Source organism: Trichoderma breve (assembly GCF_028502605.1).
Source record: "Trichoderma breve strain T069 chromosome 7 map unlocalized scaffold00007, whole genome shotgun sequence".
Lineage (NCBI taxonomy): Eukaryota > Fungi > Ascomycota > Sordariomycetes > Hypocreales > Hypocreaceae > Trichoderma > Trichoderma breve.
Window position 1 is genome coordinate 1,294,877 of NW_026611593.1, and position 12,211 is coordinate 1,307,087.

The 12,211-nt window shown below is 50.9% G+C and overlaps 2 protein-coding genes across 2 annotated transcripts; both read left to right on the forward strand.

The window, feature by feature from the left end:
• Positions 1-1,936: 1,936 nt before the first annotated feature.
• Positions 1,937-6,252, forward strand: T069G_10604 (e1-E2 ATPase domain-containing protein; the record flags this gene model as incomplete). Its single annotated transcript, XM_056177814.1, has 4 exons — positions 1,937-2,004; positions 2,085-5,426; positions 5,481-5,879; positions 5,922-6,252. The coding sequence occupies 4 exons, from the start codon at positions 1,937-1,939 to the stop codon at positions 6,250-6,252; spliced, it is 4,140 nt and encodes a 1,379-aa protein (XP_056024104.1).
• A 3,239-nt stretch (positions 6,253-9,491) lies between these two features.
• On the forward strand, positions 9,492-11,498 carry T069G_10605 (sir2 family domain-containing protein; the record flags this gene model as incomplete). Its single annotated transcript, XM_056177815.1, has 3 exons — positions 9,492-9,735; positions 10,102-11,228; positions 11,316-11,498. 3 exons carry the CDS (start codon positions 9,492-9,494, stop codon positions 11,496-11,498), a joined length of 1,554 nt encoding a protein of 517 aa, XP_056024105.1.
• Between the last annotated feature and the right edge of the window lie 713 nt (positions 11,499-12,211).

Consider the following 12,211-nt stretch of genomic DNA (forward strand, 5'->3'; position numbering starts at 1 on the left):
CAGCCAAGCAGCGCAGAAAAGCTTGCTGGCACAGCCCCTGGAACTAGGCGTTGCCACTGACGGCCGCCCATCACATGATGATCTGATAAGGCATCACGGCGTACAGAGTTGGAGAGGCACATTTGCAAGAGGCTCTGTTGTGATGCGGCAAATCGTGACTGAGGCAAGGCTGCGGCCGTCTCATGATGGTAACGATTCGTTGCCAGTGTCTGCAGCCTGCTGGTACCTGCTGGTGTGTCCTCGCACAAGTATCGGTGATTACGTGGACACCGGAGGGGTACTTCTAGGTGAGGATCTATGTCCGATGAGTACTTTATTGCTCTAGCAAATAGAGAGACGCCGCAGGTATCTGAGCTAAGAGCTCACCTTGCACAAAGGTCCCGCTCGGCGTTTCCAAAAGAGCTGTACTTTGGATCAATGGATGGATCGCAAACAGATGCCGCCACTCCGTGCTACCGTTTTGCTGCTACACCAACACTGCCAATGTCTTTTTTTTCGCCGTCGACGTCCAATCGATTGTTTCTGCCCTCGTGAGGTATGGCATGTCGGTTAACAACGAATAGCCATCGACTCGCCCAGTGAGGTCACCGGTCTGCTCGAATTTGTCCATTGATCGTTGGGCTTGCCAGTTGGCGCCTGAAGACCCCAAGCATTGTGGGCTCATACGCATACGATACGTCCGCTGGCCACAGACACGAGGTGTTCAAGCATAAAGTACTGGATACTTTGCGAGACGGCCAGACATCGCACAGAAACGAAGTTCCCAGTACCTGGCATTGGGACCGATGAAATTGCATGGCTGCAGTCGTCCGCACTCATGATCCATGCACGGCCAAGCGGTTTGCGTCCGCTTCTGAAATGCCGCTCCCATCTCCATCTCAAACAGGGAGGCCGTCTTCTGATCAACCGTCGGGATGTTCTGCAACTTCCAGAATCTCGACTCTGGAACTGCACAGTGCTTGTATGTACTTGAGTAATTGCCGCCATTACTCGCAAGCACATGTACGAGTACCTTATGCTTAAAGTTCCAAGCCGTGCCCCAAGCGTGCTCCGGAGGTTTCTTCCAGTAGTACGGAGTACCTAAGGCACAGAGCACCGCTACTTTGGATGCTTGGGCGGCTGGGGGAAGGGGGGCATTGGCCGAGCGACGGTCCAGCGGGTTTCCACCTCAAGTTTCCAGCGCCCGGGCGTTCTTGGCCACTGGCGTCTAGTGCTACAGAGAGACTGCCCGCCCCCTGTCGTGCCTTGGAAGACCATGGCGAGCCGAGGTAGCGAGTACCTCTGTGCTGGCAGAACTAGGTTAGGGGCGCCTGTACCGTATACCCGCGTAGGCCAACAAAGAAGGTCAAACAGGTACTAGCACCACCGCCTAGCACTGTAGCCTTTTAGCGACTCCACTAGAAATGGTTGCTTGCAGTGGATCTGATTGGCGTCCAGCTGCCAATCAAACACCCCTTCATTTTGCACTGCCTCACGCCATGCAGTCAGTACAGCGAAGTACTTTGGTACAAGCAGCATCGCAGGCGGCAAGCAGCATCTGAGTTTCTTTGTCTCTTTTGTTCTTCCGTCCTGTTCATTCCTTAGCATAGCCATTCCGCCGGGCACGAGACGTGTCGATACTGCTGTTCAATACTCAGCCAGAGCTTTCTTCACCTGGGCCATGTGCTGGTTTTGAGCCGTCTCAACACGCCGTAGCGGCGTCTCTCCATCAACCTCGCGCCACCCCTGTCCAAACTTCCTTATGCTAGACCAGCAAATCTTGATATTAACCCGTCTCCCTCCCTCAATCACGCCCCCTGGCCCGGCTGCTTGAGTTTGCACGAGCTCGCCATTCCCTTTGCCTCTCCGCCATAGCCTCGTCCGCTCGACACCTCTACCGCAACGGAGCCCTCTCTCAGCTTGCCTGCTGCCTCCACGAGGCGGCTGTGTGCTGACCATGGCCGACTCCAACAAGACTGGGCACTCGGGGCCTCCAACTCCTACGCCAACTGGCCGGCAGAGAGCGTAAGTGCTGCAATCAGCCCTGCGAGGCTGGTTCCATCTACATCTGTTAAAAACTGTTGGCTGACCGGCTGCATGTGCAGGCCCACGATCACACTTGACACGACTGCTGTCAATAACAACTCGAGCAGCAACATTGTAGAGATTACCCAGAGTTACGACGGTCAGCATCAACAGCAGCCTACCTATACCCTCTCCCCCGTCTCTCCTCCAGACGACGCGGTCAGCCCCTCTACCATGGTAGAGCCGCCCTACGGCTTCTCTCAAGGAGGACGTCCGGAACCGCGAACCGACGCATCATTTGATTCCATCAGAGACAGCAGCCGGCCGACTAGTCCTCACAATGTCTCGACTCCCATTGCTGCGTTGGGGGACGGATTCTTGAACGTGCCAACAAACAATCTAAGATCACGGCAAAACTCAGTAGATTCGGAGGATGCTAGCCGCTCGTTCGTCTCGGGAGGCGATACGACTGTCGTCGCCTCCAGCTCGACACAAACCGACAAGTACAAGACGACGCCAACAAACGACAGCATCATGCATGACGACGCCGCATTGGACCCAGACCCCGACACCGAAAAAGATTTCTTGGTGGAAAACAACCCCTTTGCGTTCTCGCCGGGCCAGCTGAACAAGATGTTCAACCCCAAGAGCCTTGCGGCTTTCTACAAACTTGGTGGCTTGCGCGGCTTGGAACGCGGTCTGCGGTCAGATCGCAAGGCTGGTCTGAGCACAGAGGAGAACCTGCTAGAAGGCAGCGTTACGTTCGGCGAAGTTACTTCTAAGAAGAACGATAAACCCAATGGCGACGCTCTGGCACCTCCAGCACAGGCTGTCCGCGTAACATCCCAAACGAGCCGGGAACAGCAAGGGTTTCAGGATCGATATCGAATTTTTAGAGATAACCGGATACCAGAGAAGAAGGGCAAGAGCTTGCTGCAGCTCATGTGGATCACTTTCAATGACAAAGTGCTGATCCTTTTGTCGATCGCCGCCGCCATCAGTCTCGCTGTCGGTCTCTACCAAACCTTTGGCCAGAAACACGATGCAAACGAGCCAAAGGTCGAGTGGGTCGAGGGTGTTGCCATTATCGTCGCCATTGCCATTGTCGTCATTGTCGGATCGCTGAACGATTATCAAAAGGAGCTCCAATTTGCAAAACTCAACAGGAAGAAACAAGACCGAAATATCAAGGTTGTCCGCTCTGGAGCAACGATGGAATTGTCTGTATACGACGTCATGGTTGGCGACGTGATCCACCTTGAGCCTGGAGACATGATTCCTGCCGACGGAGTTTTGATCGAGGGCTTCGACGTCAAATGTGATGAATCTCAGGCAACGGGCGAATCGGACATCATTCGTAAACGCGCCGCCGATGAAGTCTATGAGGCTATCGAGAACCACGAAAGCCTTAAAAAGATGGACCCCTTTATTCAGTCCGGTGCCCGTGTCATGGAGGGTGTCGGTACCTATATGGCTACGTCGACCGGTATCTACTCTACTTACGGCAAGACTCTCATGTCTCTCAACGAGGACCCCGACGCGACCCCCCTTCAGAACAAGCTCAACGTCATCGCCACGTACATTGCCAAGCTCGGTGGTGCTGCTGGTCTATTGTTGTTCATCGTCTTGTTCATCGAGTTCCTCGTCCGATTGCCCCATGATAACGGCACTCCGGCTCAAAAGGGACAAGATTTCCTCAACATTTTCATCGTGGTTGTCACAATCGTCGTTGTTGCCGTTCCCGAAGGCCTTCCACTCGCCGTCACGCTGGCTCTTGCTTTTGCTACCACTCGCATGTTGAAAGACGCCAACCTGGTTCGACACTTGAAAGCTTGTGAAGTCATGGGCAACGCGACAACAATCTGCTCTGACAAGACTGGAACACTAACTCAGAACAAAATGCAAGTTGTGGCCGGAACAGTGGGAGTCGACCACGAGTTTAGCAGCTCTCGCGTCCAAGACTCCGAAGATGGCAATAGTAAGACACCTGTCTCGGAATTTGTCAAGAAGCTTAGCGCTCCTGTAAAGGAACTACTTTTGGACTCTATTGCCCTGAATTCGACAGCATTTGAAGGCGAAATTGAGGGAGAAAAGACATTCATCGGCTCCAAGACCGAGACGGCCCTTCTTCTCTTTGCCAGAGACCATTTGGGCATGGGGCCTGTCAGCGAACTGCGCGAAAACTCGACCACTGTACAGATAATCCCCTTTGATTCGGAACGCAAATGCATGGGAATCGTCATTCGGCTTTCTAGCGGAACACACAGACTATTTATCAAGGGTGCCTCGGAGATCTTGCTCGCGCAGTGCTCGCAGACTCTACGAGATCCATCATTGGACGCCTCTGTAACCCCCTTGACACAGGAAGCTGGAGATTCCATTAGTCAGCTTATCGTTTCTTACGCAAAACGCTCCTTACGAACCATTGGTCTTTGCTACAGAGACTTCGAGTCTTGGCCTCCACCTGGCCTTCGTAGCGGCGAGGGCAAGGGTGAAGTCCTGTTTAACGATTTGTTCCAGCAGATGACGTTTGCCGGCATGGTGGGTATCCAGGATCCTCTCCGAGAAGGTGTCCCCGAGGCTGTTCGGCTGTGCCAGTCGGCCGGCGTTGTCGTTCGCATGGTTACCGGTGACAACAAGATTACCGCCGAGGCTATTGCCAGAGAGTGCGGAATCCTACAGGAGGATAGTCTGGTTATGGAAGGCCCCGAATTCCGCAAGTTGAGCGATCTCAAGCAGATGGAGATCATCCCCAGACTTCACGTGCTTGCGAGATCCAGCCCCCAGGACAAGCGTATCTTGGTCCAGCAACTCAAGGCCATGGGAGAAACCGTGGCCGTGACTGGTGATGGTACCAACGACGCTCCTGCTCTCAGAAAGGCCGATGTCGGATTTTCCATGGGTATCGCGGGTACTGAAGTTGCCAAGGAGGCTTCGGCAATCATCCTGATGGATGACAACTTTGCTAGTATTGTCAAGGCTCTGAAATGGGGCCGTGCTGTCAACGACGCTGTCAAGCGATTCCTGCAGTTCCAGCTCACTGTCAACATCACCGCCGTCATTCTTACCTTTGTCACCGCCGTGTCTAGCGAGTCTGAGAAGTCCGTCCTCACCGCCGTTCAGCTGCTTTGGGTGAACTTGATCATGGACACGCTGGCCGCTCTCGCTCTCGCAACGGACCCCCCACAGGACAGCGTCTTGGACAGGAAGCCCGAGCCAAAGGGTTCTTCCATCATCTCCCCAACCATGTGGAAAATGATTATTGGACAAGCTCTGTACCAGCTCGCAATCACGTTCCTGCTGTATTATGGAGGCACCCATGTGGTTCAACCCATTGTTGGAGGCGACGAGCTTGTTCACGAGGACATTGAAACCCTGGTCTTTAACACCTTCGTGTGGATGCAAATCTTTAACCAATGGAAGTAAGTATTTTCGAATAGTTTCCCCCATGTGGGTGCATGCTAACAGAGCCATAGCAACCGACGGTTGGATAACAAGTTCAACATCTTTGAAGGCTTAACACGCAACTGGTTCTTCATTGCAATTAGCACACTCATGATGGGCGGCCAGATCCTGATTGTCTTCGTGGGTGGCGCTGCTTTCTCGATTGCGAAGAAGGATCAGTCTGGCGGAATGTGGGGCATTGCCCTTGTGCTCGGATTCCTGTCCATCCCCATTGGCATGCTCATCCGCCTCATCCCCGACAGCTTTGTCGTTAAGTTGGTGCCTGAGTTTTTCAAGCGGCGCTCAAAGGAGGTGCCTGGCCTGACCATCTCCGACGAGGCAATGAACCTGTACCCAGAGCCGTTGGTTGAGGTACGTGACGAACTTGCCTTCCTGAGGCGCATGAAGGGAGGGCGCTTGAACAACCTCAAGTATACGGTACGACACCCCAGGGAGATGATTGCACGGTCTAGAAGCCAGTCTCACTCCCGGTCCAACTCCATCAATACGTCGATGGATACACAGGGCCGCGAAGACAGCTTCCCCTCGCGCGTCGCCACACCGGTATCGCGACAACGTTCCCGGTCGGCCCGGTCGCGTTCCAACTCTGCGCTTGCACCGACGACCGTCATGGCCGGAATTATGGCGGCCGGAGTGGGGATGACGTGGTCGCCAAACGGTCGAAAACCGGAAGAAGATGAAGTGTTTCCACTCTACGAACAGCAACAAGCAGGAACAGAAGGAAGCCCAGAGCAGGGACAAAAGCCCGCACCAGGGCACAGCAGCAGCGAGGCGCAGAATTAGGCGTAAAGGGAGTTGAAGGCTTTGCATAATACGATTCCCCCAGGGTATGATGATTTGTTTATATCTTTTATTTTTCCCCCTCTTGTCACTTTTTCTCTCCCACCCTTTGCTCTTTTTTCTTTTTCTTTTCTGGGTAAAACATTGCATAGAGGGTGCGCTTTCTATTGATAGACGGAAATTCACTTGGTAATGCGACGAGAATTAAAATTGAAAGTAATGGCTTTTTTTGATACAACTCTTTTATTACTACAACTATTATTATGCTGTATGAACAGAATTCTTTTTTATTCTTTTATATGTCAACTTGAGTAATGTGAAACTGTTGTATTGTGTATGCGTGTGTGTGTGTGGCGGTTCGGACTTTGTTGGCTGTGACGGAGGAGGATAACCGATTCCGATTTCATGGGGTGAAGGAAGTTGAGTGATTCGGAGTCGCCGAGCGGTTATTGGAGAATTTGGCGTGCTGGAGCTAATTTGACGAATGGCGATTTGCGGCATTATCCCGACTCATGAGTGTGTCTTGAGTGAGTGATACTCAACTCAATTAACGGCGAAATGGTAAAATAGAAACGATCAAGATTTGGGATCCGGATGCATAACATTAGGTAGCTAAGCTAATATATATACCATACATATTTTATTACACACTAGAGAGGGTTGTATATTACACCCAGTTTTGTTGAGTTTTTTCGAGAGTTGACATGTGTCAGACAGCACGGGAAGATGGACTGCAGCTAATGGCGCAAGGGAGGATTGGGATTGGGATGGAGGGGTTGGGTTGGGAGGGATTAGGCTGTGGTGGGAGGAGATAGTGTGTGTGTGATTGACTGAGTATGCGAGTGGTGATGCTGTTGTATTTGTTTTACCTGAGAGAGGATGACTTATTCCATAGATGGATGGATGACTGCTGAATGGACCGAGACGTATATCACTTTAAGGTAAGGTATATAGAGCTACGTCTTGATAGGACAAGGAATCAACTGGTTTGAATCAAGAAGGAATAAAAGTGTGAGATTATTTTGTCTTCTAAGGTCATTTTTACCCTCCTGGAGTTCTCTGGGCGGATTACGGAAGTGGTACGGGGGAGAAAGAAAGTGGAGGTCGAAATACGGGCAGTAAAGTAAGAAATGGGGCAGCTAAGCAGCAAGTTGGAATTATTGCTGGATACGGCAATGATGATAAAATAAAGGCCACTTTTTTGGGGGGCGCGAGCATGGGTCGGAACCTGGTCGGGTATTAGCAGATAGGGAGCAACATCTCTCGGGTCGAAACACGTGTGCCGTCATTTTCTGTTTTGTGTGTGTGTTCTTGTGGGTTACTGGGCTTGATTGTGAGTGCATTCCTATTGTGTTAGGTGTGGCGGCGTTTCGTGTCGGGGGGGATGATCGGTTTACTTAAGTACTCCTTGTCATGGTTGGAGGCACAAAGAAAGAGAGAGAGAGTCTAGGATTTGGAGAGAGATTCATTATTTGTTATTCACTGGTGACCTTTTTAACTCTCTTCTTCCTCTTATTGTGTTGTGCTTGTTTAATCATTGTTTGTTTGCGGTTATTTTTTTCATGGCTGGCTGGGTTTTTAGTTAGGGGGGAACAAAAGACTTGGGAATTAAAATGAGTTTATGTGGCTTGCCGGCTGAGTGAGTTTTCTGAGTAAAGGCAAAACGCAAACGCAAGCATGATGAGATGACAGATCAGGTTTGGCAAAAAAGAGACAGATGAGGGGGGCGGCCCTTGTATATCTTGACATATATTGATGCTTGGAGTTTTTTTTCCTCGTCTTGAGGCTGTTTAGATGAGATGCACATGGCTGGCATTTCCAATGAATGGACACGAGAGTTTATAGGGCATTGGCGAAAATGACGACGATGAATAAGACAGTAACAATGATCGATCTAACAAGGACTCGGATGAGCATTATTTGGACAGTGCGTGCCGTGCCATGGATGCACCTCGCCGGGTGGGCTCTTTGCGGTGCGTCTTAGTCGATATGTATGTCTCGAAATGTATCACACTAGTTGGCTCAAGGAGATTTGGTCTGATGGACGGAACGGACTAGACAAACTAGAGCCCAGCCAGGCGAGATACGTGGACGGCTGTGAGAAGCCAGAAGGCAAGGCAAGGGGAACAAAGCAACAGAAATTGATAGAATTCAGGTTGATGATGTGATACCTTGCCTGTGATTGATTCACACGTTGGCCAAGAAAAGGCAAGGCACCAAGGCAGCAAGATTGAACAAAATAGGTACATGGTGAGATAATGGAAATAAAATAGATAAAACCCACGCTGGCCACCCAATGATCACCTCAGATGGAGATTCTTGGTCGGTCCTTCTCTCGAGCTCTGATCTGTCTATTACCTTAACTTAATTCCCTGACCTACCTGACCCAGTACATCCTTATATGTACCTCCTCCCTCCACCCCCCTTGGCCTTTTCCCTTTTCCCTTTAGCACGGACAGGCCAAACCTCAGCCTTTTCTAATTCCTTTTTTTAAGACTCAATCTAGACCATTTCGCATCTTTTTGTTGCAGCCAACCGTCTTTTCCTTCTCCGTCCTTCTACCTTGTTCTTCTTCCCTTTCTTCTTCCCTTGACCTTGACCTTGACCTTAATCTTGGGCTTCTTGACCTTGTTTCCTCGTTTCAGTTGCCCTGGTCTCCCATTCAGCCCCTTGTTCTGTTTTTAGACGCGGTGCGTAAGACTGTCTGCCCGTCTGCTTGTCTGTCATTGTCTCGTCAGCTTTCCGAACTCGATACGGTCATCCCAGACCACCAGGAAATAGCAGCAACAAAGAAAATCAAAGCAAAGCATCCCTGCCCGCCCTCCGACATCAACTTCATCATCGCCGTTTCAACGCGTGGCAACTCTCTGCCTCTTGGCGAATTGTCGCGGCAACTTTTCGGATCGGTTCCACAACTCGCTCTGATTCACACCTCGCCATCTTTTTTGGACTTCTTTGTCTGCCTGCTTCACAAACACAGCCTGTCACCTTTTTTCGCAGACTATTTTTTTTTTCTTACTTTTTGTCTTTTCTTCTTTTCTTTTACATAATCGTTTCTTCTTTACTTTATTTCTCTTTGACCCAACTGGAGCTCATCTGATTCCTTTGTTTGTTTCCTTTTTTTACGTTTACTTCTACGTGTGCCGTCTTGTGGACCGAATCTCAAGAGATTCGACAGGCAATCACACCACCACGCACGCGCAAGATACCAGCCAAAACAGGATCAACTTCTCGTCTTCCAAATGAAACGAGCGCCTGCAGGCAAAAAGGGCGTGACCCTTCCGAAGCGAACTCAGGCGCAGTTGAATGCCCTTGATCGGCTTCCCGAGAACCCAACGCTCGAGGAGATCAAGGAGGCCACAGTCCACGTCTCGCTGGCCGAACTCGAGGAGAGAGTTGCAGACGTGCGCGACTCGTGGGAGACGGATTCGCTGTTTGAAGATGCGCTCGAGGATCTGACGGATGAGAGTGGAGTGTTCTCTGGTAGTAAGTTGCCACCCCATACCTTTATTTTACTCAGCATCATGTTCTGCACCTGTTACCGTATTCTGCGTTGTTTGTTGTTGTTCTCATCGGAAATGACGGTCATGATTTGACTCATAATGCCTCATTTCGGCTTTGGGGTGTTGGGGAGACTCAGTGTGCCCTTTTCATTCTATTCTATTTTTTAATTTTTTTGTTATTGTGGTGGCTTCAATCTCTACACTACGCAATACCCGAAGCCAATAATGGGCGCGACTAGTTTGGGGGATAGCCGGAAATTGCCTCCTTTGGTTGCTGCCACTGATTCGAAACTACACATGACCTGATCTGTCGTGATGGAATCCCCAGTGCTGACTTTCCAACTCGCAGGACCAGACACTTGCACTCCAGAAGAGGCATGTAGATTGCGTCGCGAACTGCGTGAACAGGGGCCTGCTGTCTTTTGTCAGCGCACTGTTGATGCTGGTCGATACAGCGCAAAGAAGCTCCTCAGCGCCTTTGGCATCCGGCCGCCTGGCTTTCTCGAGGGCGAGCCGGATGAGGCCTATTTCAGCCTTTTGTCGCTGGCCATCACGCGAGAGTTGTCCAAGCGGGCCAAGTTGCATCGCTACAACACGCTCGACGATGCTGTGCAGCTCATCGAAAAGTGCCAAAACATCATTGTCATCACGGGCGCCGGCATCTCCACCTCGCTGGGCATCCCGGACTTCCGATCCCAGGGCACTGGTCTGTATTCCAAGCTGGAGCATTTAGGCCTCAACGACCCACAAGAGGTATTTGACATTGAGGTGTTCAAGCAAGACCCGACCATCTTCTACTCTGTCGCCAAGGACATCATTCCGGCCACTGAGCGCTACACGCCCACCCACAAGTTCCTGGCCATGCTCCATGAGCGCGGCAAGCTGCTCACCAACTATTCGCAAAACATTGATAATCTCGAGGTCAAGGCGGGTTTGCCCAAGGAGAAGCTCATTCAGTGTCACGGCTCGTTTGGCACGGCAAGCTGCGTCCAGTGCCACTACCAGATCCAGGGCGAAAAGATCTTCCCAGACATTCGGGCCGGCAAGATCCCCAAGTGCACCCGATGCCTCTCGTCACTCAAGGCCTCTGGTGCTCCGAAGCGAAAGCGATCTGCAGGTGCAGAGAAGAAGAGGCGGCGATGGGCTGACAATGATAGCTCCGAGGACAATTCCGAGTACGACATCCCTAGTGCTGGTGTTATGAAGCCCGACATTACCTTCTTTGGCGAAGCTCTTCCCGATGAGTTCTCACGGCGCCTGACGGAAAACGACCGTGACAAGGTCGACCTGGTGATTGTCATTGGCACGTCGCTCAAGGTCACGCCCGTGTCCGAGATTGTCAGCTTTCTCCCGCCGCATATCCCGCAAATCTACGTTTCGCGCCAGGCCGTTTCCCACATCAACTTTGATATTGACTTGCTGGGCGATTGCGATGTCGTGGTTGCTGAGCTGTGCAAGCGGCTCAACTGGCCATTGGTTCACGAGATGGTGCCGGTCGATCAGAAAATTGATGTGCGCACAGAGGAAGGATATGCAAGCCGCCATGTCTTTACAACGAACCAGCCTGGCGTCGAAGTTGCCAAGGAGATGGAGAACGGCAAGGACGCCAAAGATGTTCATGGCAAGGCTTCTCCAAACGGCAATGTCAAGAGTCGCAAGGCCTCTCCCAATGGCGATGTTAAGAATGCTAAGCCTGTTCAAAATGGCAAAGAGGGCAAGCAAGCCAAGGGAACCAAGACCGCCTAAACGGATTCAGCTATGGAATCGGTGGATGCTTCAGTGACCAAGACGGTGGTCTTCTTGTCCTATTTCTTTCTTTCTCTCTTTCTTTTCGCCCCCCTCCCAGCCGGTTTCTTTTCCACCCGATACATTTCCAGCCTTGTCCGCTTAAAAGACATTTGGCGTTCCGGATCTCTTATGTTATTCCGTTTGCGTTTCTGCAATACGTTGAGCTCTTGTTCTTGTTTCTGTGTCTGCGTTTGTTTTCTATCAACTTCTCTTCTACCCCCTTGAGCCTACAATTGTTTAATTCGTGAGCATGTCAAGCGAGCTTTGGCATCAATTTTTCTGCCCAAAAGAATATTCTGTCGTTTTCACTAGGGATGCATATACACAAGAATGGGAGTGGGGGCTTAGATGGGTGGCCACGCTAATACGGGAGGGCATGACGAGAAAAGACCTCTCTAGAGTTGTCATGTACTTCCCACATAGAGATTTTGAGACTATGATGAGAATACAATGATGTGACTGGTTCTAATCGAATCCTTTATCTTTCCCCTCCCGTGTCAATTTTTTGCCTTTTTTGTTGAGGTATGCTAGTGGGCTCTGGCGAACTTTGTTGTTAGCAGCCTTACTGGAATAAGATGGTGCGCTGCTGGAGGGGGCGTAAGCCGGAGGTGAAAGGAATTGACTTGGCGTTTGATGATTAGTCTTTTGATTCGGAGCGATGAGTAATTTCA